This window comes from Scaptodrosophila lebanonensis, unplaced genomic scaffold (genome assembly GCF_003285725.1).
Source record: "Scaptodrosophila lebanonensis strain 11010-0011.00,11010-0021.00 unplaced genomic scaffold, SlebRS2 tig00001415-arrow-pilon, whole genome shotgun sequence".
NCBI classification, from domain to species: domain Eukaryota; kingdom Metazoa; phylum Arthropoda; class Insecta; order Diptera; family Drosophilidae; genus Scaptodrosophila; species Scaptodrosophila lebanonensis.
The window spans coordinates 9,518,777-9,545,887 of record NW_022060742.1 but is presented as its reverse complement, the minus strand read 5'-3'; the positions used below and the strand labels follow the sequence as shown (position 1 = coordinate 9,545,887).

Genomic DNA, 27,111 nt, shown 5'->3' with positions numbered 1-27,111 from the left:
CATCATGATTTTCATGTACTTTGGAGCTTCATTTGCACATCAGTCATACATGACACACACACACACACACACACACACAAAAGAGGTACTGAGAACAACAGCAAAAATAGACACAACCCAGCAAAAAACAAATAAAGAACGGGCTCAGACGAGCGGTCGAGCTTGTCATTCCGTCGGACGGACGGAAAACACTTCAATAAAAATAAACTGGAATCAAGAATAAACCAATAATCAGCAAAACTGACCAACAGTCGGACCAAAGGGGTGGCGGCGGAGATGCCGAAGAAAGCAACGCATGACCAACACAAGTGTGTTAGGCTCCGAGTATGTGTGTGTATGAATGCGAAACTGGTCTCGAAAATATGCGCTCAAGGTCGGTCAACGGATTGGTTTGGTTTGCTGCTGTTACTTTTGTTGTTTTTTTACGCAAATCGCGAGCAGCTAGCGGGCAGAAGGGCTACTAAGATCAAAAGATGCGCTTGGCAGGCGCCTCTGTTCCACTCCTCTACCTCCACCTCCAGCTTCACGCGTACTCAAAATTTCAAGAGAGGAGAGTGAGGGCCGGCGACTGCGCTGCTGTTTTGCGGAAATAACAGCGACACGAATTAAAAGCAATTTTAAATTTCCTGAGTTGGCGAAAATTGAAAAATTTGTTGCAAGCAGCAGAACAGACGGGCCAGACAGTACCCCGCACTCGGAATACCCTCACCCACTCACTTATTCTCACACCCACCCACACACATTTGTTCGCATGCATACAAGTTTTTACAGTCAAACATATTTGGAACGAACGAAAATGGTGAACTACATTCGAAGTACTTTATAAAACCAATCGAAAAGCAATGCTTCGCTAAAAACCCAACCTTTTAACAAAAAATTCTTAACCAGATTAATAAAAAATGTAAGAAAACTGTTCAACACTCATATTTCAAAATTTTGAGTAATTTCCTTGAACTTTTCGTAGAATACCTGATAAATAATAAAATATATATATGTAGATACATACATATATGCATAAACATGCATAAGCCCAAAAGGAAGAATAGAATGTATGTATGTACATACTATATAATCAGCATATTGTCAATCCAAATCGCAAAATACATTATTTTAAGAGAATGCGTAAGAATAATGTTTACTTTTTAAAAATATGCCAAAGTGATCATTTATTTCTGTAATACGAATTTACATACATATATTTAAAAAGAGAAAAGAAAGCTGAATAACGTTATATAGAAGTTCGACTGTCGTCAATTCAGTGTGTATGGACTGTGCCGTTACTTTGCGTTGTGCGCTTTTGCATTTTGCAAGCTAAATCGGTATGTAATTTATGAGCAAGGAGCAGGCTGGCAAATTAAACTAGCCGAACAGCTTTTTATTGCCTTTGTTGTTGTAATTATCAAGCTATGCTGCTGTTGTTTTTGTTAGTGCTAGTGCTGCTGCTGGTGGTGTTGTTGTGGGCGCAGCATTACAAGAACAACAAAAACCACATCAAGAGCGCCACTGCGTAGGATTGCTACGCATGAGCACAGTGTAGAGTGGGATGTATATCCGTCTCGCTTTAACGCGCGCAACAAGTGCGAAGCAGCGGCATAAAGCAAAGGAGCAAAACTGGAAAATACTAATATACACACATACATACATACAGAATGGTGCCAATTCTATTTGGGATGTACAAGAATTAAGGCTTATTGTCATTTATCTGGTAGGCATCTATTTACTTGTTACGCAAATTAGTTCAATTTAAACTGCATCGAAACTTACCTTATCCAAGCATTTTAGCTCCTCGATGGGATAAACCACCTTTTGACAACGCGCACAGGTTTTATTCATTTTGTTGCTGTTGCTCCACTATTTGTATGTGTGTTGTGTTAGTGTACGTGTGTGTTGTGTATATGTGTTGGTATAGGCTGCAAGCACTCACTCTTTGTATTTACACTTTTCCAATGTAACTTATAATTTGGAAATTTCACTGAGAACACATGTACACTATATATAACGCGACGCTGCTCAATTTCGCATAGCGATTGCTAGTTTGTTAACCAAAATGATGGACCAAAAGTAACTATTTCTATTGCTGTGCTGTGTGTGTTGTTGCCTGGCCGAGAATATTCACACTACGAAACGAAATCCTCTGTCGTAGTGTGGCTTGAATTGTATAAATTTGAAACTTGGCAGCTGCTAACTGGTTTGCTTGGTTGTTAATCAATTTTTCTCGTTGTTTTATAACCACGTTTAGCACTTTGTTAATAATACCTTTGCACAAAGGAAAAATTTTTTAAAATAACTGTTGCGCTGCTATTGTTAAGCGACGCGCGCACGTTTTGCTAAAAACTCCACTTAAAAAGCACGCCACCGGTCACGAATGGTTGTAACGGTACAGATTCTAAATAATGCTGAGCACAATTATGATTGCTATTATTGCATTAAATAATTGGCATTAACAACTTTAAATTTATTCGTTGCTCTTCCGCTCAACAGAATGCACGTCCGCCGCGGTCGAGTGAAATACTTCTTATGAGCGGTTGCAATATGTCTGGCAGCACAATATATCGGTAGTCGGCCGTCAATCGATATGATAGGGGTGAGAGCACCATCGAATAGCTATGCGCACTGTATAACAGTTTAGTCGCTTTTGAATTTATAACGTTTCTTACCGCTCTTGTAATTTCATGAAATGTAAAATAAAGGAAATTTATGTTTAGAATAGGTGCTTTAATGTAGTATATTATAGTCCGAAATTATAGTGTGAGTTATAGATACTTGGTCCGGCAGCAAACCTGAGGAGGAAAGGCTTTAATTTATTTTAAACAATGTTGTTAGTAAAAATAAAGTGGAAAGTAGGTAATTAAAATATGCTTTGAATTTGTTTTTGTTTGAATATTACTTAAACAAGTATAGTAATTATACAGTTGTTTTAAACTTTAAAATTAGTGTGCGCGCCAATAATTTATCGATAGATGACTCATACCGGTTGTACAGGGCGTTTCAAGTAAGGCACCACCACTTTGTATCCTTGGAGTTTACTATCGAATTTTTTTGTGTGCACTTCGTGCATTGTGGGCGGATATAAAAAATTGCTTAAAAATCACAAAAACCGCAAACTATTAGCAAATAAAATACACATTTTCTACTGGAATGCCAGGTGCACCTATTGAAAATTGTAAATAGACGAAATAGGGTTAATAACTGCTTAAATGGTAATTTTTCGTAGTAATTTTCGTGGTAATTTTTCGCAGTCTCTGGGATTTCGTGTGTGTAACAAATTGGAACCATTTGTCTGCCAGACATGTAAAAAGGATGTTTCAAAAGGCTTTCATCATATAAACTTAAATCAAAACGGAATTAAGTCGCCTTCCTGTTCATGTGAAGTAGTTTGGAACAACCACATGCGGTATTCAAACATAAATTAGGGCTTACAAAAAGCATGAGCGTAATTTATTGATTATTCAACGCTTAAGTCGTAGTCAGTTACTACGCGGAATACGTGATTTCAAATACAAAGTCTGCCTTAGGAACGCCGAAAAGTAGGCATCACTAGCCAGCAAAAATTCAGCCAAACATACACACACGCAGGCCCATGCGACGGCAATTGAAAAATCAATAATCTATGATGTGTATTTGTAGTACGATAAATGCCGGCCCGTACTATCGACCGAACTAAGCAACAACAACAACAACCCACAACGTACACCCGTTACACTTTTGTAGTGTAAAAGAAGAAGATACCAATAACAATAACGAAGAAGTCGGGTGTAAACAAAGCATATGAATAAGCAGCCCACATTAAAAATCCATATATTTAACGACAGACTTCGTTCAAATGACGAGTCACGGCAAGGAAATTAATTAAACTGTGATAGGTTTATAAATAAAAGGAGGGTCAACGCTGCCATAAAGCAGCCACAACTGCCGTCACCATACGCAAGGTCACAGGTCATCACACGAATGCTAATCAATTCATTGTAACAACCATGCAGACGCTACGAAAGAAGACGAGTCCTTGTAAATGTAAGTATCGATAGACATTAATATTTTTGTATCGGCGATCGACTGAAGGCATTGCATACACGATCAGTCGTACGCCGTTCACCTGCCCATACACTAATACCGTCTGAACGTCGTTGTGCGCCCAACAATAGAGCTAACGAGTCGTCGGCAGGTGGTGTTGTCGGTGCAGCTGCTTTCTCGAGTGTTGTATTTGTTGTACTATACGTAGTTTTGTTGTTTTTGCGACGACCAACGACAACAAATTTTTTTTTTTCGCTCTTCTTTCTCTCTCACCGCTCTTGCATCTGCTGCAAGAAAAAGCGCTTAATAATAGTGGAATTTCAGTGCGCATGTGCATGTGTGTTTATAAGTGTGTCTGTGTCTTTGTGTTTGTTTTTAAATTTTTACAAATAACGGCGCCGTCGCCACCGCGGCCACCCGCACAACGTTAATTCGGTTCGGTCCAGTGGAGGCATTAACAGAGCAGCAGCATCGTTCTATTCTATACATTCGTTTGTTGTCATTCCAGAAGCGCGATCGCTTCGGTTTCGTTTCGTCATTCAATGCGTCGCAGCTGCGCGATTCAGAATTAAATTAAAAGTCTAAAAAAAAACCACATACACAAACAAGTTAAAGAAATACGCGAAAATCATATTGTTTGCTTGTTTGTTTGCCTTTGTCTGCGGCATGGAAATGGCATGAAAGTGAGACACACACAATTGCACACGCGAACGGGTGATGCGGCGTCATGAGACGGAAGCTGCGCTATCCAGTAGCTGGATGCTACAGAGAAATTAATATCTAGAATCTCGTAACTAGATTGTTTTGTTGACACACCCGACGGGTACTGTGGGTGCGCTTCTGACGCTGACTCTGACGCAGTCACAATTGGGTATTGGCAGGGAAAATGGTCAAGTCGCTCGTGTCCAAACTATCCACAGCATCGTCGAATTTATCGTTGGCCAGCACGTTCAGCTCTGTTGTAGGTGGAGGCAGCGGCGGTAGCGGATCATCTGGTGTACAGGAGACGAACTACGCAAAACGTTAGCAATTATCTAGAAACCATTTGTTTGCTTGCTTATATACAATATATACATACATAGATATATCTATCTATGGATTTTCGTACACAGTGCTGATGCAATATTTTTATTTCCTCCATAGATCGCAATGATCCCGGCCGTTTCTTTGGCGATGGCGTGCAGTTCAAGGCTAAGCTCATTGGCATCTTGGAGGTGGGGGAAGCGCGTGGCGATCGCATGTGCCAGGAGGCGTTGCAGGACTTGAAGATGGCAATACGCGCGGCCGGAGAGCACAAGCAACGCATCACCATACACGTGACCATTGATGGGTTACGATTGCGGGACGAGAAGACAGGGGACTCACTGTACCATCATCCTGTGCATAAGATCTCGTTCATTGCCCAGGACATGACGGATTCGCGTGCCTTTGGCTATATCTTTGGATCGCCCGATAGCGGGCATCGCTTCTTTGGTATTAAAACAGACAAGGCTGCCAGCCAGGTGGTACTGGCCATGCGCGATCTCTTCCAGGTTGTGTTTGAGCTGAAAAAGAAGGAAATTGAGATGGCACGCCAACAAATCCAGGGAAAAACACTGCACGATCATGCAAGTCAGCTGGCCTCATTGTCATCGTTAAAGTCGGCCGGCGGACACAGTGAGCTCGGAACGGGCACAAGCAGCGCACATACGCTCACCATGCTGGGTAGTTTGGGTGCGAGCGCCAATGGTGTCAGCAGTGAAACGCGTCTGGGTGTCAACTTGGACGTGGCCAAGACAAGCGGAGCAGCTGCCAAAGAGGTAAAACCAAGATACGCATAGGATTTTAAAGAAATGTCATCCAACAACTGCCAATCTTTGCAGCTGTCGCCCGAATCTGTCGCCGATCTGGTTGATCTGGAACAGGAGCTTACTTCGTTGCAGCGTGGCATCACACAAATGGAGCGCATCACACCCAATGAGTCGGCCGCTGGGCAGTCTGCTGCTGCTTTGGGCAAATCAGCTAGCGAGGATGATCCCTTTGGCGACTCCTTTATCTATGTACCGGTTTGTTGCAATCATACTGTCACTAGCTGGGATACATACTGATTGTAAATATCTCTTTTAGTCATACAATATCTTGCCACCGCCACCGGATTCGGGACGCACGCGTCACAAGCCTGCAAATAAAGCAGAAAGTGGCTCCGCACTCGAAGCCATGTCGACATTGTTATCGCCTGCGCCCGGGGCCAGCGGTTCGCCGGCCACCCTCCAGGCAGACGATGATGATAGTTGGCTGCACGAATTGGAGCAACAGAGTGATGTTTTCGATACCACCAAGGCCACTGCCATGGGTGTTATGGGCTTGGCCGCATTAAGTGGCACCGGTGGAACTGGCGGTCTGCCTATGGCACCCCTGGCCGCCAGCGAGTCAACATCGACGCCCACGCAGCAATTAAGTGAGGCCTCCGCCCTCGCCGATGTTGAGCTAAGCAGTTTGGGGCTATCTGGCACGGAATTTGCAGCGGCTGGGAGCGATTCAGCGCAAGCGGCAACCATGTCGGGTGAGTGGACAGAGTGGCTTATTTCATTACGTTGTAGATATACATGCATACATACATGTTTCTATATACACTTGTACATTATACACATATATATATATCAACATACAAACAAGTATATGGCATTGTTGTTAATGAATGAAAAGCCGCCATTCACACTGGGCACTCGATTCTGGGGTCAGATTAAAGGTTAGGGAGGGTGCGTGCTCTTGTTTTAGTTTTTGTTTATTTTTCATTGTCAAGCTATGATTATAGTATGTTCATTGCTTTATGTTTGCCACAGACTATATACAAGTAGGTAGAAAAATATTCTTAAAGTCAATTTTCTAAAACCAATAGTGTAACTTCGATAGACATTTAATTATAAAATTTTAAATCAATGGTAATTCCACATTAAGAAAAGGACATCCTTATGTAGCAGGTAGAAGGAACTTCTGAAGTTTTAATAAAATCTTATCTTACAGTTAACATAGGAACGATTCCGACGTTTTTTATTGAGATGTAGGAGAGGGGGAAGATAAAGTTAACGTATACAAAAGGCGATTCCGCATGTTATGGACATTTAGTTATACAATATTAATTCAATTGTTATTGGCTTAAATTTTAGTTTGAAAACAGCTAGTCTAACACTAAGAAGCCACATCCACTTCCAATATTTATTTTGTAATTTGATTCAAACCAGCACCTTTATATCAATCTGTTGCTTTATTTCGTCCAGTGTGAATGCGACTTTAATTAAATATGTACCTTACTATTAATAAAGTAACCAACTACTACTAACAACATGACAGATATGAAAATGTACTTTTTATATCCTGTACTTTGGGTTTCAATAAAGTCATTTGCGTCGGTCAGTCCGTATTAGCTTATATAAGTCTGAAATGGCGATCGAGCTATATCAAAATAGCTGCTAAGGTCCACAAAAGACAACCAAATATTCGCTTAGTTTAAGTTTAAACTTTAAGCTTGCTTCAACTAATCAAATCATTATAAATTTGATTGAAGTTAGAAATGAAAGCAGGCCAGTATACTCGTGTTCATAAAATAACTGTTTGGTACAGGTTATCGTATAGTCGAATGAACTCGACTATATAATCATAACATGTATGGTTTTTCTTTTTAAAAATATAATCACCCAATCGAAGCTTGGCTGCGATTTACAACATTTTTTGTGGCGGACCATTTCGTGTTCTTTTAATTGAATTTAACTTTGTGTTATGGTTTTCTTGAGTTTCCTCACATTTTTGGTTTGTTTTCTCATTTGGTGCGTGCTTGCACTTTTGAGCTGTGTACTCGTGCCTAGCCACCACAGTGTCACTGACTCGAGTCTCTCTCTCAAAATGTGCAGATGCTTTTACAGATCTGGACCCGCTAGGCATTGGCCGTACACGGCCCTATGTCGATAAGAAATACTTCTTCCAAGAGCTCAAGAATCCGCCCAAGAAAGTGCTCAAAGATTTGACCGGTAGTCAGGCACTCGGTGGTGCTACAGGTGGCGAGGGTGGCGCTGCTAATTACAGCACAGCAACGGCAGTGGCGGTCGATGAATTCCTCAGCAAGGAGTGTCTCTTCGAGGAGGCTCCAACCATTCCAACCAGCCTGATTACTAACACCAGGCCACAGAATATGTGCGCCACTACTAACCAAGGCACCACATCCACACCAGGTACAGCAGCAGCTGCAGCAGCGACGGCAACTGCGACTGCGGCAACAGGTGCTACCGCTTAGGGTGGTTGATATCGATATGTCAATATTTGAATAGTCCACAAGTTTCTGGGCTGCCTTTATTCCTAGTGTGTATATTTTTCGTACCAAACCATCGACCACTCTGTACATAAATATGTATATATTCAAAAACTATAATATTAATTGTAAATGTTGCAAATATCGATATTATCGCCAATATCAACATCCTAACTATAACGCCTTGAACCAAACTAACACAGCTAACAAAACTATTTGCACTTGCACCGCAGGAAACGCTAATGCCATCAACGCCTCTGCTACTTATGTCACCGCTACTAACACTCTAACAACTGCTCTAAGCCTAAGCCAGCACCTACTAATCACCACCAGCTCCAGTTCCAGTTCCAAGCCCAACACCAGCCCCACTATCCACCCACCCAACTCTTCCAGTGCCCCAGCTCAGACCAATATCTCGTCCTTGTCCAGTTCGGTCCAAACGGTCCCACTTCCCAGTTCCCAAACGTCTACTGATGAGTTCTCGGCGGCCAAATTAAAACTTATGCTTAGCACCGCTATTCTAAAGTCGTCCCATTTGAAACACCCCACTAATCCACAAGTGAACTATTATACTCTAGAACCAGTGGGTGCGTCGGCCAAGCAAACATCAACGACATGCAGCGTCCTAGATGATCCCGTGCTGCTGCCCCGCGACACAGATCCGTTCTCACCGACGCGCAAAAAGAGCGATCCTGATCCCTTCCAAGACGGTGATTTGTTCTCCAAACTGGATGCCTTTGAGTTTGATACGGCCGCCACGTCGGCCGTCGCAGAGTCTGGAGTTGCAACTGGTGGCAACAATAGCTTCAATGGACCGCTTCAAGTTCAGTTGCCGCCCGAAAGTGGGAGTGGCATATCACCAACGCCACCACCACCAGCACCAGCAACAACGGCCACCTGGAAGGCTGACATCTCTCGACTAGAGCGACAGATGACGGAGGCAGTTACCAGCTCCGTACGCACGCGACCCACGGCGGGAGGTGGAGGCACAGGACTGGCTGCGCTGCCGCCCGGGGCAGCTTTGAAGCAACAGACGGTTGATGTCATTTCGAGCATTAGTAACAAGAAGATGCCCCATCTGTTCGGACAGGCACGTTTCTCAAAGCGTGACAACAACTCTAGCGTTAACATGCGTCGTCTGCAGGAGAGCGATTCGCTGAGCGAGAATGAGACGGCACCGGAACCGCCGCCACGACCAGATTCGGCGCCCTACTCCGAACCGCCGCCGCTGCCGCCCAAAAAACAATTTAGCGACATTGTTATAAGGCCGCACACGACCCCAGCTGCGATGCCATCATCATCAGCTCCTGGTGGCCGCTATGAATACTTGAACAACACTACGTCGAGTCTGCGTCGTAGCGCAGCAGCGGCTGCGGCGGCCACAGATGTGCCGCCCATACCATTGCCCTCGAGGCGTGTGGGCCGTTCCGATGGTTACTTTCCTGGACCCGGCCGGCCACGGAAGCCTGGCCACACAGAGGACGACTATTTGGCGCCCGTCGGCCATACAGCGAGCGGTGCTGGAGCGGGAAGCGCGGATGTGCCACCTTTGTTGCCACCGCCCATACAAAGCTCGACACGCGCGCGACCCCAACGTCAACAGTCGTTGGGCAAACCGCAAGATATATACGAGAACAAGGCCGAGATAATGCAGGCACAGCAGGCACGGGAGAAGGCCGAGGCTGCCGCTTTGGCACCGGATATTACACTGACCCAGCTGCTAACACTAGGGATTGACGAACTGGCCGTTAAACTGAATGTGCCCACAACCAAGCTGAGCACAATGACACTAGTCGAGCTTACTGCTTACCTCTCCGAATACCTATCCACCGAGCAAGCGCGTCCGTTACCCAGACAGGTGCCGAGTGCTAGTCCCATACCCGCGGCCGCATCTTCTACAACTGCACCCACTTCAGCCGTTTTCAAGGTGAACTTTGATCAGCAGACCGCTTTTGTGGCCAAGTTTGACGATACCTTTGGCGAAGATATGGGGGCGGGCGCGCAGGATGCTTTTGTGGCAAATTTCGCCAACTTTAATGAAACGCCCGTTGCAGCAACCACAGCACCCGGTATGGAGAATCGCGGCCAAGTGCCAGCCGTTCCCCCCGCAGACCGCTATGCCGTATTCAGAGAGATCATCGACCAGGAGTTGCAACAACAACACCAGGATACCGACTTAATGGGTGATTTGACCCCTCCACCAGGTAATTAAACCTTTCAACTGTTAAATAAATTGTTTCATATAAACTACGTTGGGCCGGAAAGAGAGAACGAAAATTACGCAACTCTCTCAAAGCCACAGAAAAATTTAAGTTACTTAGAGAAATAGAAAGTAAAATTGCTTTTGGGAGAGTCAAACACCATTTGTAGGTTATATGGTGTAATGTAGGTAAACTATTCATTTCAAACCTGTCAGTATTAAAGGGCAACCAATCACTTGAATTCTAACCTAACCCGCGATGGGGAAAAACTGTGAGCTGTATCTTGAGGCGAGCTAAGCTGGTGAAAATTGAAATAGAAGTGAAAATTGATTCGTAGTCTTGAGAAGATAAAATTAAACATTAAAATTCATATCAGAAAGGTTATCATAGCTTCAGTCTCTGTGGGAGATAATTTAAAAATTGGGTAAATAATAGTTACTATTTCAAAGTAAAATACCGTCAAAGGTTTTGAGCGAGCATATGCATAACAATTATATTCTCTTCCATTTAAGTGGCTGACACCGAAGAGCTTGGAAATGTACCACAAGAGAAATTGGACGTAGATGGGTTTATAAGCCCGCCAGAGCAGCAAGTTGAACAGCCACCGCTGCCTAAGATTGACACCAAAATCACGGAGGTAGTGGCACAAGCCAAGGATCGCTATGCTGCCTTACGCGACATCATTCTCGTTGAGAATTTGTTTGACAAGCAGCAGTCTGGCAGCGCTGGTGGAGCGTCACGAGAAAAGGATCTCATGCAGGACTTTCCGGAGTTTAGTGATGAGTTTAACGAGGATCAGGACCTCAGGCAGATCATGGATAATAGGGCAAGCAGTACTGGTCCTGATAGGCGAGGCTTGGTAGATAGTCGAGGCTTCCCAGCAGAGCCCTCCTCATCGGCGCTAACAGTGGATGATGATGATGACGAGGATGCGGGCGGTGAGAGTAGTCTGGATAGCAATGACAAGGACGCTGAAGTAACCAGCGCTCAAGATCAATATGAAAAGTTGTCGGCCTCCACACAGCAACTGGACGGTGAGAAGGTTGACTCGAAACCCGACGCTGACGATATTAGCGATGTTACAAAGCTGACCAAGCAGGATCACAAATTCCTGACGGTTACCTCTGCCAGCGGCATAATCGGCCCCAGGGACGATATTGAAATTGATGATTTAATGCAACGAGCCATTTCAAATTTGTCATTAGACTCTCGCGATCGCACCTCCCCGGCTAACTCTACAGGTGCCGCTTCGGCCCCCTCCCGAGGACCACATACCCTGCACACTCCTTCGCAGTTCAACGATGTTAGCACCTCGCCCATACCCCTCCATAAGTCCCCTCAGCCACATGGCGCTCAAGTGTCGCCCGTACCCTCGCATCTATCGGCTGTTTCACAGCTAATTGACACCGCCACCAAGCAGATGGGAGATCGCGACAGCGATGCTTCCAAAGCAGCCAAAGATTCGTGGGCAACCTTCGATTCCCCCAAGGCAGCGGCCTACGAACTGGCATCAGAGAAGCGTGCACGTCAGACTCTTAAGCCGAGTGTACGTTCCAATACGCTGAATCTGCCGCCTCCACCGCCTTCGAACACATCTCAACAGGACACAGCAGAGTCGCCCTGCTCATCGGATCCACGTGATGAGGGCTGGTCGAAGCAGCCGGGTAGCATGGGTGGTCGCCGCTGGCCAAAGAAGGAGCGCCAACAGACATCATCCTCATCCCGTGACCTTAGCCCATGGGATGATGAGACGCCTGAATATCTAAAGCAGCAGCGACGCCTGCCGCCCGGAATGCAGGCCCAGGTCACGCATCCCGAACGGCTTGGCTTTTATACGCGCCATGCACGACGCATGAACTCTTGCGACGAAGACTACGAGTAAGTATACGAAATTAATTCAACCTTCATTAAATCCTAATCATCTGTCTGTGTGTAGCTATGATGAAGAGTATGCCACTAGGCGAGACCAGCAACGCAAGTTGAAGCACGTGCTGTCCCGCAGCAGAGATAACTTTGAACTGGGTAAGTTATACAAAGACGATCGTTTTCCTCCACTAATGCCGCCTTCGCGTGCAGATTCGCCCAGCTGGTACCATCATCCGGCCCATCACACTTGGTCGCCGCAGGAAATAGAGCAGGGGGTTCGGGCACGCTCCTTTGAGCGCAGTGCTTACGAGCGCTCTACCTACGGCCCGCCCATCTATGATAAGCGTGGCAATCCAGTTCCCGGACCAGCTGCTGGTGGCGCTGGCTATGATCGCCGTGCCTATGGCTACCGTCTCCATCGTGATTACCAACGGCCCAACTACGATTTTGATGATTATGGCGGAGAATATCGTGGCGAGAAACTAAATCGTCGCACCGACTACGAGAATGTCTACGACGGGCGGCGCTCACCCATGGACTACAAGGGACGTGGTGATTATATGTACGAACGCGAACGCAAATCGTTCGATCGCGAAAGTGTTGAATCCTTTGAGAGCGCCACACGACGACGTCGCAGCTTTGGCAGTGGTGGCGATGTATACGGCAGTCTGGATAGCCGAGAGGATTATCGGGATCGTTATTTAGGCGGTAGTACTGCGGAGCTTAAAACACGCTCGCTGCGAAAACCATCAAAGCTGCGCGCCACCGGCGACATCGACTTTGAACACGACTCGGAGAACGATTTTCATCACCCACAGCAACCGCCGCCGTTGCAGCAACCGCGTGGTGGTCGGTCCTTAGACACACGGAGTCTACAACGACCGAGTCAGCTCGGCAGCGAAGTAGCCGGAGGTGCTGGCGCACAGCCTCGCCTGCGTAAGAGCAGCGGATCCAGTCCCTGGGATGGCGAGGGTATGTGAACACAACATAATCTTTTGAAGAATATTAAAAACATATTTTTCCCTACATTTTCAGAGCCCTCGTTGCCTGGCCAGAAATCCTGGAAACGTCCCTCGAGCGCGGCCGAGACAGAACGTCGCTTGGCAGAAAGTAGACGCGCTGCAGCCTTGGCTCAAACGCCTTCCGATGGCGAGAAGGATCGCAGGTAAGCCAAAACAAAAAAAAAACTAATCCCTGAAATATAATCCAAATAAAATCTTTTTCCCCTCACTTTTCTAGTAGATTCCGCAAGAAGACGCGAGCTCGCAGCGCCAAGGATTTGGCAAATGTTGGCAATATTCCTTGCGGCCACCGAGGTCGCGGCGTGAGGGACAATTATGTTGCTTGTCAGAACGATGAGGACAATGACGATGAGGACTATGTAGACGACGAGGAGTACGAAGAAGAGCCACCGACGGATGAGGACAAATTTGAGCGCCTAAACCGGCGACGCCATGAAATGCATCAGCGCATGCTCGAAAGCGAACGTCGCCAGATGCACGCCCAGGGTCTGGGCAAGATTCCGCCGCCCCCACTAAGTGCACTGAAGAGTTCCTTGGGCATGGATGTCAAGCGTTATGCGGGCAGCACACGCAGCGGTGTCACTGACTATGGCTTCGTGGACAGCTACGAGCAGACGCCCACACCGCGCTCGAATGCCAGCAGCTCGGCGGTGATGACCGGCGATGGAAACGGCAGCAGCGGCAAATTTAACTTCGACGATGGCTTCGAGTCGGACTTTAATCAGAGCTCGCCGCCACCAGCCCCAGCTGGCACGGCCTCGAGCTGCACATCGACGCCCGCTGGCCCGGTGTCCGGCAGCAGCGTCGCCGGCGGCAGCACTTCCAAGTCGCTCTTCCGATTCTCCAATGATTTCTCAGAGCGTGAAAAGCTCCAACAGCAGCAACAACAGCAGCAACCGCCGAGCTTTGACATGGAAACGCCACAGACGTCGACGCCTCCCATAACCCAAAAACTACGCTTCGACGACAATGTAAAGGTCTCGCAGTTCGACGACGCAGCTTTCGAAGATGACTTTGCCAAGGCATCGTTCGAATTTGAAAAGGAGGAGGCGACGCAGCAATGGACACAAGCGTCTAACAACGGCGCCGCGGCGCCGGCCAGCGCTGCCATGAGCAGGAAGCAGAATATACGGAACAGCAAGCTCCAGCAACGTCAGGAATTGATTAAGAAATCCGAATCGGTTAATATATTTGCCAAAAAGAATGAGGATCCGTTCGAGGACGATGAGTTCTTTAAATCGCCTACCGCCGAAGAGGAGGCTGGTGCTGGGGACAAGGGTGCTGGTAATGGTGGCAGCGATGGCAATTCCAATAAATTCCAGTGGGCCGAGGACAACAACTTTGCCAAATTTGATGAAAACATGTGATTTGACCAACTCTTTGCCAAGAACGCTCGCAACACGGCAGCAGCCAACAAGCCATCAATGGACCGGGAAAGTGATGGCAACTATGCCGAAATAGATGTGGTTAACGACTGCGATTTCTTCTATCTGGCCAACCTAAACCACTACTATCAGGAGCAACGTCTGCAGCAGCACAAGGACATCAGACAGCACGATTACTGCAATGTGCCGCTAAAGCAAACAAAATCGACTTCCACTAGCCCCTGGCATGTCGCCGGCGTGGCCAACAAATTGACGCCCAAAGCGCAGGTTAGGCAGAAGCTGCAGTTGCTGCGCAAGCCAAAGAAATGGAAACTAAAACGCACCTTCGATGATTTTGTCAAGTGTCTGCTTATAGCCTCTTCCGAACATGTCTACGATTATGATGTCTTGTGGTAAGGCATTAATGGAGTTCCAGCTATCGACTTGGACCCATCTAAACCTTCTGCAGCTCGACTCAGTATAGTCGATGAATTGGCAATTATTTGTAGCAACGCATATTTTATTTTTAATTAATTGAAATCTCATACAATCTACAATCTAAGTTCAGTTCTAAAACGTCTCGTAAAACGTTTTAATTATGCTTTTGTGCTGACCAACATTCCTCAAGTCTCTATCAATCAGCCGAGTTCGCGCTCAGCACTATATACACTGTGATTCTTAGTTAGATATTTTTATCCACGGAATCCTTTTGAGTGTCGACAAATGCCTTGCCACAAGCATCAGAGCATCGAGGCAGAAATGTAACGAACAATTACTTTGTAAGTAAGCAAACAGTACTAGTTAATAATTTTACATAGTTTTCTCATCAATTGTATATAGTGGGCTGCATAGAAAGCCCCAACTAGTTATTTAATTAACAATCCACTAAGTTTAGTGTTTAATGTACACACACACAGATACGATGTGTGGGTATAGTATCGGGGAATTGTCCAATAGAGTTTATTACTTTAACCCTTTTAGTACTAATACTGTGTGGCGTTTGTTATCGATACTCAGCATGTACTCATAGCTAACCAAAATACTCATCTTCATTAATTGGGGTTCCCCTTCGAGAAACTAACGAAAGCAACTAACCAAGGCCTATGCTAAATGTCGTAACGATATGTATATCCAAAGTGCATATAATATTTGCATACATACTACAATACATAACTATTAAATACACACACACACACATACATACATACATACACACTCATAGCTGAACGCCTGGCTTTCAGGAGAGGAATACGTTAAAACTACAATAGCTACAAGAACAAAATGACTAGTTTAATTCAACTTCAGTGCGCATAATTATTTAAAAGAAAAAATAAGTGTATTATTTGCCTACATATATAGATCAGCTAAATAAACGAATAACTGAATGATCAAATACAGATCAAAAATCGCTTTATTATTAACATTACATTATATCTATTATTAAAGATACCTAAATAAAATGAAATATATTTGTTTAATTTATCAAAAACGTGAACAAACTCTATAAATGCAAACAACCTAAATTCCTATTTTACATTGCAAACTCATGATTACGAAACGTAGCTAATTTTGAAATATCCACAGCTCTAGGAACAAAACAATCTTTAGAGTAGAAGTTATAAAAAAGTCTTATAAGCCAGGATGGTTTATGTTGGAAAAATCTAATCAAATTACAATAATATTTAAACAACGTTTCTGACTTAATGGGAAGCCATGCCCCGAATCACTGCACTTGGTAGTCAGACCCGTTAAAAGGCCTATACAAAAAAACAATTTCCAAATAAAAAGAAATATTTATAAACCTATAGACACAAGTTGCTGCCAAGTGTTGCCGGGCATCCTCATCGAAAAGTCAAACTCTGCGCCAGGAGAAAATAAATAAATAAATAAAATATAAAATGATATCTAACTCCATCTCAATTGGTCTGGAATTGTATTATTTTTAATCTTCTCTAAACATTCTCAAATTTCGAAACATAAGTGATAATTCTAGTTTCCATTGCCTTCACTCTCTTTCATTGGCTTTTTGCCAAGACACCTGTTGCAGCTTTTTCGGCAATGCCTCATTAGGCCATTTAGCTAACCCCAATATATCCATCAATCAGATGCCGACCATAAAAGTGCATCGATGACGTAACAAAGACAACAATGCAACCAAATATGCAAATTATCTTTGGATTATTTGGCCCAGCTACTAATTTCGCATCCAAATGCGTGACAACTTTGGGTGCAAATTACCTGCCAAATGCATTGACTCTGGCAGCGGCATAGAGACCCAGTTGCCCAGCAATAGTGGCATTTTCTTGGCTATAAAAACAATGCAAATTCATTGCTGGAGCATATTCAGCTTTTGGAGTCGACGACTGGCAGTATTCGGTCTACAATCTACAATTCCTTCGAAAGTTTCCACTGAAATGCAAAAAATGGTAAGGCACTGGCAATTGTTGGAATCATTCATTTATGAACATATCCTTTTTAGATTTTGTTCTTGTGCTTGGCCTTGGCGTCTTGTGTGTCGGCTAAGCCCGCCCTGCTGCCTGCCCTTCCACCGGCCGCACCTTTCGCCGCTTTTCCAGGAGCGGGTGCTCCTTTCGCCGCCTACACTGCGCCCGGCCCCTTCGCTCCCGCACCTCTGGCTATATCGAGCAGCCAACGTCTGGATTATTTCAACCAGTTCAATGCCGCCTTCGCTCCTCCTCCTGCTCGTTTGGTGGCCACACCTGCTGGCTTGGCAGCGGTGCCGACATTTCCTGCTCCTGCTAGACTCATACAGCCAGCGCGCCTAATCGCTCCTGCCCCCTTCTTCTTCTAAATAGGAGGTATTAGTTATAAGCTAAACAGATTTCTTCTCCCAATAAAAACAAAACTTTGGTTAACCAAAATTGTAAAATGTTTGCTATTCTTTTTACGTTTCTACTATATAATATTCCAATATGAATTGTTAAGCCGTCCGAAAATATTACGGTTTTACGTTTGAGAAAGGAAACTAAAGAATCTGCAGGATATTATTAAAATAATGCAGACATGACTTTTTATAAAACTCTTTTGTAAAGTTAATGAATACACGAAAAAAGTTCTTTATATTTATGTATGCGCCTAATTCTGTTTTTACACGTTCATTTTTCACACGATTTTGAAATAACTCGGGTTGAAAATTAAAAATTTCTTGATCAATGTCTTTTTTTGCACGGTTGTTTCTGGAACCAATCTACCGTGTAAAAACAGAATTAGATGTATATTTATATTTTTTTAGTTATAAAGAATTGTACGCCAATTCGACAATTTTGTGAAACTGATCGGAAATAAATCAGAAAAGAACGCTTTATAGAGCTTTAAAGCAATCGAATGCAACTTTCTTGTTGAAAGATTTTTCAATAATCAATGCACTCAAGGATTTGGAGATTAAAAAGGTATATAAAATAAAAAGTACTTCAGTTTAGATTTTGTAATTCAAAATATTTCGTACAACATTACATTTACTCTTTATTTTAAACGACCTTATATTTTGAAGGGAAACGTTAAAATGTAACTACTTGGGATGGTTCACATTTTTCGAACTGAAAAGTTCTAGATCAACTTATATCCGAAATATTGCCTTAATTACAAACATCTAACTAAGGTCTACAGAAAAGTTGATCAAACAATTAAGAACACACTTTTCTAAAAATATAAATTGTATTATATTTCAATTTGTAGAACGATTTTTAGTCTGTTATTCCGATAAAAAAAAGCCTAGAAAACTTTATTTTCTACGTTACCAAATGCCGCCTAATGTCTAAAGAAGTTTTATTTAAGAAAAATTGAGAGGATTATGGATTATGGAATACTCGGCAGTTGAAGCAAATAAGAAACTGCCACCAATACAAAGCATTCAAAAAAATCGAATAAGCTGGGGACATGAAAAATCTGAAGAGATCTGAAGATGTAGGAAGAATTTATTTACTTTAAAATGTTGTCAAGCTGAAGACATTACTTCTCACTAAGCACATCAGACGCAGGAAACATCTTAGGAAGACAAAGCGTTTTAACTTCAAGCGGAAGCTGTCAAAGTAAGTACCAAAAACCTAAGTCCATCTGAGATAGACCTTACTAACATGATTCCGATTTTGCTGAAGAAAGACGGGAGTTATTGAAGGTCAGTATTATAAAAAATGAAGCATTCAAATCTTGATATAATACTCTTTAAAAAGAGTTACAAATATATTCTGCATGTCGTTATACTTGTAAGTTTATAGTACAATAGATAAATACTGGATATTTGGTATCAGTTGTAAACATTTCAGTTATTATCACTGAGAATAATGATAGTTTAGTAGAATATTATAATGACGTTACAACCCAATAATTGTGAGCTTTCACCAGACACCCGTTGAGTAACTGTAGCCGTAACCATAGTTGGGATAGTAGCCATACGAATAAGGATAAGTACCGCCGTATTTATAGTAAGTTGTTGGATAACTAGAGTATACGGGATAGGGGTAGGTGGGATACGTTGGATAGGTGGGATACGTGGGATATGGCACATATGTTTTGGTCACCGTTGGCGGTTGTAAAGGCGTCCCCACTGGGACATAGGGAATGCGATTGATGTTGCGTGTGACAAATTGATGGCTGGTTGCAAGCGGAAGAGTTCCAGCAATTGGAGTGGCAGGAATAACGCTGGCCTGGCAGAGCGCGGTGGTGAGCACTAAGTAGCTGAAAAGTAGCAGTTGGTGCTGCAGAGAAAAAAAAAAACAATTGGATGTTAGAAATCATAAATTATTAATAGGCTTTCCCTACTTACGGGCTTCATGTTGTAGAAGTTTCAGAATTAACGTCTCGTTGTAGCAACGCCACCGCGATTCCAATGTCTGCCCAGTTCGCTGCAGTGTGTCCGCCTTTTATACGAAACTGATCCCTTTGTTGCTATTACTGAACGAATAAATTCAAATTCCGCCCGTTTTGGAAGGCCCCTCATATGGCTTTAGCTGCCCATTTGGGAGCACAAACGCTGCACAAAGTGCAGTCCAAGGGCAGCGTCCATTAGCATTACAAAATTAAAGCCATGTTATGCAAACGGTTCAGTGACTTGTGAGTATTATTATTATTACTTTTAAGGCTACTAATATTCAGATCTGTAATATCTATAAAAGGTTTCCTTTTATATTTTGGCAGACAAGTTGAGAGTCCCCGATAATACTTAAATGAACTTAGATCCCGCCTATGATTATGATCAGGCGGTCTTAATAATGTGAGTGATTTTGAAGTTAAAGCTTCATCCAAGGGCGTAGGCAGCTTTTTCCATAGGGGTGGGCCAAAGAATTTAAATTTTGATTTAATAATGCACGATGCGTTAAAATAATAATATGTGATTAATATAAAAATATCAACAATTCCAACTTAGTTACATTTTAAGGCTAAATAGTGCGCCATAATAATGAACGTTTGGTCGAGTTCATATGGCGAAATTTTTTGGGGCGCAACGGCCCCCTTTGTCTACGCCTTTTTGTCCATCTAAATGATCAGCCAGATAAAGAAGAGCCAGCGGTAGTTCGATCGCCTAGATCCGTAGCTTTTGAAACTCTTACAACACCTGCAGTTTGTAGTTGAAAATGAAAAACTGGGCGTAGGAAAGGGGGCAGGAGGCCGTTGCCCCCCCCCCCCCCCCCCTACAAAAAATTTGTCCATACAAAGTCGACCACACGTTCATTATTATAACGCACTATTTCGCCTTAGAATGGAACTGGGTTGGATTTGTTGAAGTTTTTTCATTGATCATATGCATAAATTATTTTTTAAATGCATCGTGCATTTTTTAATAAATATTTTATTTTTTTGGCCCCCCTTTGGTAAAAGCTGCCTGCGCCCTTGCTGAGCATCTAAGTAAATCTCTCATAGGTTGTCGAACTGTCTGGATTTTCAATCTTTTTCAGTAAACTTATTAAAAAATTAATATTATTTTTCAGGAATATAAAAGTCTCTAACTTAAAGCTTATTCTATTGTACAAAGGGCTTAAATATCTTATTCTTGGTCTAAAGAGTTATACCACTGGCTTCTTGATATCTATACTGTGCTTAATAACAGCTTTGATGTGCTGATGGTTAAATGGAATTTACTTTTAGCTTAAAAACAATGAAGAGTTTCTAAAGATTAAACTTGGGAATTCCTTCTTTTTACTCTTCATGGTTAAAGCAACTCCAACAAATGTGCTGATTAATCGTCTTAAAAACAACGAAAAGTTTCTAAAGATTAAACTTGTTTTTAGACAACATTCGCGATTTGTACAGCAAGTCGGGTTATTCTGAAACTAACGAAGGAAAATATTAAAGAGCAAAGAGTACCTTCCATCTCTATGTATAATTTTAAAGAATCTCCAAATAACTCCATGTACCTGAACAATTGAAATACATACGGGTACATAATGTAAAAGTTAATATCTCTTATGATTTATGTTTTTGTCTCTATGTTTATTTTGTGGTTATACAATAAAATTCATTCATTGTAAGCCTTTATCATTTTTTTGTTGTTAATATTTCAATTAGTGGAATGAATGGATTTTAAGGCGCAGCTGCGTAAACAAGCGCCGCTTGCACCATCTGCCAAATCATGTAGTCTGGGGGTATAAATGGGCGCTACCAAGGCTCAGTGTTAAACTTACAAAGCTTAAAGAAAATGCAGTTGCAGCTCTGCCTTGGACTCTGTGTGGTGTTCCTCTGCCTGTGCAGTGGGGGATACGGGCAGATCGTTTCGCGCGCCACTTGGACAAGGTTGCCGACCCATCGACTGCCACGCCTTTATGCGCCAGCGCGTTACATTATCTTTCACCACACGGTGACACCTCCCTGCTATAATCCAGGACAATGCCTGGCCATACTGAGAAGCATTCAGGCCAACCACAGGAGTCGCCGTTTCCGCGACATTGGCTACAATTTTCTCATTGGAGGCGATGGACGCATCTATGAGGGTCTTGGCTTCGGCATACGCGGCGAACATGCCCCCAAATACAACAGTATGAGCATAGGCGTGGCCTTCATCGGCAATTACCATGGTAAGTTATCAGAGATAACACCTAAGACACAGCAATAACTCACCGTTTATGCTTTTGCTCAGTTACCTTGCCGCCAGGACAGATGTTGCAGGCAGCACGCACCCTCATCAGCATTGCTCAGCAGCGCCGGGCCGTGCAACCCAACTTCGTCCTTCTTGGGCATTGCCAGACCAAGAGCACTGTTTGTCCAGGACGCCGGTTGCTCGATGAGATCAGCAAATGGCCGCGTTGGCAGAGACACCCATAGGCACATGCTGTGAATAGTCATTAACATAAATTGTTAAATTTAAATTAAATTTGTATGCAATTTCATAAATTTTGTAATCCAGGTGGATAAGTAAATATTTAACGTACTTAAAAAGTGTTTTTTTTTCTAAGCAATGGTGGATGTAATTTTTTAATCAATGATTAATTTATTACCCAACCTCTTCAGTGTATTAAAAGGTTTACCTGCAAAACGTAAATAGAATTGTATACGAATTATTCATCATCAAATCAATATTATAATATTACAATATTATAATATTGTGTATGAAACTGCATTGCTAAATCAAATCAATAAATCTACGATAACGGACTCTGTCCTTTAATTTAAGGATATAAAGTGCTTAGGGAATTTGATCAGCAGTTTCCGAAACTTTTACATTATTTTTCCACTTTTAATCAACGAAATATTTGAATACACATACATTGGTTTAAAAAAATAAATATTTACAATATTATAATTTACACATAACTGCGATATTCTTTCGTAATTCTTCTTCATCAGTCATTGATTTAAAATAGAAACTAAAACTAATAAATTTAATCTCATAATACAGCTGCCTATCTGTAGCCTTTGACCTACAAATTACGCCACTTGGGCCAGGTTTTAATCTCATTGTAGAGCGCAGTGCCGGGACAGGCAGTGGCTTTGGTTTGGCGATGGCCCAGCAACGTATAGTTGTCCTTCAGATAGCCATCAGCTTTGGCCTTGGCAATGAGATCCTTGGCATTCTGCAGCATTTGGGACGAGGGTGCTTGACTTTCGAAACTGCCCAGAAAGACGATGCCAATGCTGTTGCGATTATAGTTGGGAGCATGGGAGCCCTGTAGTCCGAAACCACGACCCTCATACACATTGCCATCGCCGGCCACAATGAAGTTGTAACCGATATCGCTGAACCTACGCCTTCCCTGGTGATCTGTCTGTATGGATTTGATCATTCGCTGGCACTGCTGAGAGGATGAGCAGCCGCCCGGATTGTCCGAATGATGTATGATAACATAGTCCACGGCACCTCGAATACGGGAGGGAGTTCGCGCCGAGGCAGCTCCCCAGCTACTCCGTGGTTGGATGGTCAGCGCATGGCTAATTGTAGTCAGTGCTGAAGAAAATACAGACATTAAGAGCTATTCGAACGGTTGGTTAGCTTCACTTTGATTGATTACCTAAGCTGCTTAGCATCAGAGTCGTTAGAAATCTTGCCAACGCCATTCTCAGTACACGGGATTTGCTTTGCGATTGTGAGGCAGCATCGGGTAGGCCCCTCTTAAATAGCTGCTGTTGTCTCATTAGCAAAATATACGTAAATGCTGATAAGAAGCTGCTGATGATGCTATTTACTTTTTTAATTGTTGCTATAACATCATCTGGGGGAAGCACGCGCCACACACACACACGGCAACAGTTGTTCTCAAGCTTAACACTTGTTAACATTCTAGAGTTGGAGAAAGGAATGGGAGTCCCAAGCAATTAAAGCTAAAAAAAGATCAGAGGCACATTTTGGAAAAAGTATACCACCGAAACTGCAGATCTTCTATATTCGTATACAAGTATGTCTATATGCTTTGGTCTGAAGTTGGATGCAATTTTAAATCGCAGTATCTCTACTATTAAAGAGTTTTCCCAAGGAAGAACCACAATCAGAAAACTTGTAAAGTTTTAAAATTAAAGATAGGCTACAATATTTGTATCTTTTTCTCATGTTATTTTTCACTACGTTATAAAATTTTAGTCAATCTTGGACTAGCATCAAGGAGGGCTTTGAGTCAGTAACTGGAGTCTTGGAAGATCCATTTTACCTCAGCATATACATTAATAGTTTTGTTTGTAAGCTGGACGTGGAATTCGTTGCCTTTGGGGCGACTGACAGTCATCTGGATTCATTACCAAAGAGATTCATTTTTGTCGCCCAACAACATATTGTTCCATTTCTTACTCCCTTCTGATCTAGACCATGTATATATATTTAAAACGCTTGATTACATCCGTACTGCATTGGCTTAAAATATTGAACGAATATCGACATTGAATATTTAAGCGACTTCAACTGCATGCAAATTTATTTTTTTACTAGCAGTTAAAAACTTAGAGCTACATACATACATATACGAGTATACTATGTTATTTACAATTGCTGCTGTTGTTATTCTTCAACAATCTTACGCTGACTCGCATTCGGCTTGAGTTTATTTTTGGGCATCTTTAGATGACTTTTTGGCTCCTTCGGCTTCGGCTTGCTGGTATGCACGCCAGTGACCTGCTGAAGTTTTTCCATCAGCGTCAGCTGCGATGGATCCTTGTGTAGTTTGGCTGCCGCCTGTGTGTTGCGCGTTTTGCTCACAATCTCTCTTTTCTTGGTTGCCTCCAGAGTTTTGCGCAACGTCTCTAGAGCCGTATGATATAAATGTGCATATCCCGTTTCTACTTCGGTATCCACCGTGATTTCTTCCCCAACTGGCTTGCCCACCTCGCTAAGCATTTTCCTAAACTGCGGTTGGTCCTTGGGCGTGAGCAGCGTAATGGCAGTACCAGGACGACCGGCACGCGCCGTTCGACCCACTCGATGGATGTAGGTCTTAATATGGCGAGGCACATCGTAAGAGACCACTATGTCGATATTGGAGACATCAATGCCACGCGCCAAGGCATCTGAGCAAATAATGCCCTGCAGCTTGCCACGCATTAAAGCATCGAGGGTAGCACGTCGCTTGGCGGCGGATAAGTTAGCGGAAAGTTCAGCAATAGTGTCCTCTCCTTTTTCCTTGAGCTGGGACAGAACAAATGCCAGACGTGTTGAAGTGTCGTTGCTGTTTGTGAAACAGAGGAAGCGCTGCCAATTGTTCTGCTTAATGAGTGCGAAGAGCGTCAAAGGCTTTAGACGTGGTTCGGTGATGCAGTATTGTTCCGTCAGCTCAGCAGGCGTGGTGTACTTCCCAATGAATTGACCGCGTTCCTCGGTCTGCGTCGATACCAAAGCAGATGCGTTTGGCTCCAATGTGGTGGGTGCAGGTATAAGCACCGTGGTGAACAGTTTCGGTTGAAAGAGACGCAAGTTTTGTAGTTTTTCCGGATCCTGCGACAAGGTGGCTGAAAATAGCATCTTATGAGGTTTCTTGCCATAGCTTTCCCTGAGCTCGGCGAGGCATAGGGGGGCTGTGCGTCCAGCCAGTAACTGGTCGGCGGTGTCACGCACATGGGAATCTAAATGATACAGCCAGTTTTGAAAGACGGCGTCCATAATGCGATCAGCCTCATCTATGACTAAAAACTTAAGCTCTTTCAAGCAGAAACCTTTTGTGGCGTGCAGATGATCCACCAGACGACCTGAATTGGAGGGATATTTAAGATAAGAAGAGAAATAGAAATAAGGTGTTTTCCACAAACCTGGTGTAGTCACAACAATGTCCACTTTTGAATAGTATTCGCCCTTATACAGTTCTACCAACGCCTCTTGCTCCGCCTCGAGGCGATGTTGCTTGGAGAGCAAGCATACTTCTAGCTCGGTTTTGTTGCAAAGTGACGCGATCACCTTGTATACCTGCATAGCAAGCTCGGCAACAGGAAGTACTACCAAGGCACGTACCTTGCACTTCACCCGGTTCATCAGTAACTGTACGATGGGTATAGCGAAGGCCAACGTTTTACCGCTGCCAGTGGGCGCTGAAACGCAAATATCGCGCGGTCTGAAGGGCGCCGGCTTGGAATGTGCATCCAGAATCCAAGGTATTACGCTGCGTTGCACGGGAAACAGACGCTTAATCTTCATTTGCTTAAGAGCATCACGTGTTGGCTTATCCAGATAGGGCTGATTCTTAAGGGCAGCTTCGTCGGTATCGGCAGTCGCATCCTCGTCGCGTTTCAAACTATCACCAGGAATAATAGTCGGATGTGCCAACCAGGAGGGCAACACCATTTCAACTTTTTGTCGTTTCGTAGCGCCGACATCTTCTCCAATTACTTCAAAACTTGCATCGGCTGGTTTATCAGAATCTGCTGCTTCTTGCTGTTCCAGTGGCTGATCGGATTCTGGTTCTTGAAAAGCACTGTCGGCATTATCATCTTTTTGCCTTCTTTTGCGCGTTTCCAATGTTTGCGGCACATCTTCATTGATGGTCTGGTGTTCGGCACTTTCTTGCGATGGCTCTTCTACCTTATCCTTTTTTTGCTTTCTTTTGCGTTTTTCAGCTTTTTGCAGCAACTTTTCTAAAATTTGGTCTTCGGCCTCAGCTGGCTTGGTTTTGAAATCTTCTTCGGTGTAACTGTTACCAAATCAGGTAATTAGTATAGATTGGTTGAGGTTTTAAAACTATTTCTTACCGATTGACTGTAAAAAGCTCCATTTTATTATTTGTTCAAACGACGAGCTCCGCAACAATTGTACACGTGCTCCGTTTGTTTACGTTTTATTATCTAGAGTGACCATACGGCAAAAACGAAACGCGCATGAGTGCTGCCTAGTGCTGCCACCTATTAAAATAACACACTGAGCGCGCAATTTACTTTCAGGGCTGCGTTCATCTATTTGTTAGTAAAAGCCCGCGAATTTCAGTTTCATAAAAATTTGCTTAATATTTGCACATTCAATTTCAAATAGCACAACAAGGGTGAGTTTCCACGCAAATTACACTTGGCATCACTCATTTTCGCATAAATTACTGTAACAAATATATTGTTACTTGAACCACACCTCCAAATTCGAGTTCTTAAAACCACAACATCAATTAATTCTGTCTCATTGCTTTAAATAACGGAAATACTCTTGAGATTAGTTCATATGCAAGGTTGGGGGATTTTAATTTACCCAGCGTTCACGCGTCTAGTGCGAGTTTAATACGACCTGGAGCTACGTTAATGCGTAAGAAGACTCCATGGGATTTTTTCGGATGATTCACGATTTCAATCCAAGTCCAAACCCGTCCAGTTCAGCATCTTTTGCACGTGAGCGATGCGACATGGCTTGGCACCGAAACCATAGCGGCCGGCTTAATTTATTGTGATGTTCATGCGAGAACCGGTTAAATGCGTTTCGCGTCGCATCAAAAATAATACGAAAATCTAAAGATAAAACAACA

General features: G+C 43.4%; 7 protein-coding genes across 9 annotated transcripts in view; 3 read left to right on the top strand and 4 right to left on the bottom strand.

The window, feature by feature from the left end:
• The window catches only part of LOC115632275 (LIM and SH3 domain protein Lasp), a 41,463-nt gene extending 38,972 nt beyond the window's left edge, over positions 1-2,491 (bottom strand). Inside the window, exon 1 of one of the 3 annotated variants that reach the window (XM_030529358.1) lies at positions 1,765-2,491. In XM_030529358.1, coding sequence (XP_030385218.1) covers positions 1,765-1,833 — 69 coding nt within the window. In that variant the 5' untranslated portion in view covers positions 1,834-2,491. The remainder of the gene's footprint in view (positions 1-1,764) is intronic. The other 2 variants (XM_030529359.1, XM_030529360.1) reach the window with 2 other exon arrangements.
• A 1,733-nt stretch (positions 2,492-4,224) lies between these two features.
• Positions 4,225-16,169, top strand: LOC115633171 (protein disabled). The gene is made up of 10 exons (XM_030530583.1): positions 4,225-5,033; positions 5,155-5,810; positions 5,874-6,056; positions 6,118-6,553; positions 8,872-10,497; positions 11,007-12,372; positions 12,431-12,516; positions 12,571-13,332; positions 13,396-13,525; positions 13,603-16,169. The coding sequence occupies exons 1-10, from the start codon at positions 4,898-4,900 to the stop codon at positions 14,747-14,749; spliced, it is 6,528 nt and encodes a 2,175-aa protein (XP_030386443.1). The 5' UTR covers positions 4,225-4,897; the 3' UTR covers positions 14,750-16,169.
• A 991-nt stretch (positions 16,170-17,160) lies between these two features.
• On the top strand, positions 17,161-17,558 carry LOC115632778. Its single transcript, XM_030530027.1, has 2 exons — positions 17,161-17,172; positions 17,226-17,558. The coding sequence occupies exons 1-2, from the start codon at positions 17,161-17,163 to the stop codon at positions 17,556-17,558; spliced, it is 345 nt and encodes a 114-aa protein (XP_030385887.1).
• A 1,533-nt stretch (positions 17,559-19,091) lies between these two features.
• On the bottom strand, positions 19,092-19,645 carry LOC115633010. Its single transcript, XM_030530335.1, has 2 exons — positions 19,530-19,645; positions 19,092-19,461 (listed from the first exon to the last, which is right to left on the bottom strand). The coding sequence occupies exons 1-2, from the start codon at positions 19,536-19,538 to the stop codon at positions 19,102-19,104; spliced, it is 369 nt and encodes a 122-aa protein (XP_030386195.1). The 5' UTR covers positions 19,539-19,645; the 3' UTR covers positions 19,092-19,101.
• Positions 19,646-21,398: 1,753 nt separating this feature from the next.
• LOC115632860 (peptidoglycan-recognition protein SB2) lies at positions 21,399-22,021 on the top strand. Its single transcript, XM_030530122.1, has 2 exons — positions 21,399-21,774; positions 21,837-22,021. The coding sequence occupies exons 1-2, from the start codon at positions 21,399-21,401 to the stop codon at positions 22,019-22,021; spliced, it is 561 nt and encodes a 186-aa protein (XP_030385982.1).
• A 391-nt stretch (positions 22,022-22,412) lies between these two features.
• Positions 22,413-23,266, bottom strand: LOC115632531 (peptidoglycan-recognition protein SB1). The gene is made up of 2 exons (XM_030529727.1): positions 23,206-23,266; positions 22,413-23,141 (listed from the first exon to the last, which is right to left on the bottom strand). Exons 1-2 carry the CDS (start codon positions 23,249-23,251, stop codon positions 22,618-22,620), a joined length of 570 nt encoding a protein of 189 aa, XP_030385587.1. The 5' UTR covers positions 23,252-23,266; the 3' UTR covers positions 22,413-22,617.
• Positions 23,267-24,133: 867 nt separating this feature from the next.
• Positions 24,134-26,440, bottom strand: LOC115632479 (probable ATP-dependent RNA helicase Dbp73D). Its single transcript, XM_030529653.1, has 3 exons — positions 26,357-26,440; positions 25,424-26,298; positions 24,134-25,363 (listed from the first exon to the last, which is right to left on the bottom strand). Exons 1-3 carry the CDS (start codon positions 26,377-26,379, stop codon positions 24,183-24,185), a joined length of 2,079 nt encoding a protein of 692 aa, XP_030385513.1. The 5' UTR covers positions 26,380-26,440; the 3' UTR covers positions 24,134-24,182.
• Between the last annotated feature and the right edge of the window lie 671 nt (positions 26,441-27,111).

Coding starts and splice junctions, on each gene's coding strand:
- LOC115633171 (XM_030530583.1), top strand. CDS start 4,898: ATGGTCAAGTCGCTCGTGTCCAAACTATCCACAGCATCGTCGAATTTA. Junction 6,057..6,117: donor ACTCCTTTATCTATGTACCG/GTTTGTTGCAAT, acceptor TATCTCTTTTAG/TCATACAATATCTTGCCACC. Junction 6,554..8,871: donor GCAAGCGGCAACCATGTCGG/GTGAGTGGACAG, acceptor ATTATACTCTAG/AACCAGTGGGTGCGTCGGCC.
- LOC115632860 (XM_030530122.1), top strand. CDS start 21,399: ATGCAGTTGCAGCTCTGCCTTGGACTCTGTGTGGTGTTCCTCTGCCTG. Junction 21,775..21,836: donor CTTCATCGGCAATTACCATG/GTAAGTTATCAG, acceptor GCTTTTGCTCAG/TTACCTTGCCGCCAGGACAG.
- LOC115632531 (XM_030529727.1), bottom strand. CDS start 23,251: ATGGCGTTGGCAAGATTTCTAACGACTCTGATGCTAAGCAGCTTAG. Junction 23,142..23,205: donor TCTGATGCTAAGCAGCTTAG/GTAATCAATCAA, acceptor TATTTTCTTCAG/CACTGACTACAATTAGCCAT.
- LOC115632479 (XM_030529653.1), bottom strand. CDS start 26,379: ATGGAGCTTTTTACAGTCAATCG. Junction 26,299..26,356: donor GAGCTTTTTACAGTCAATCG/GTAAGAAATAGT, acceptor ATTTGGTAACAG/TTACACCGAAGAAGATTTCA. Junction 25,364..25,423: donor CATTGTTGTGACTACACCAG/GTTTGTGGAAAA, acceptor CCTCCAATTCAG/GTCGTCTGGTGGATCATCTG.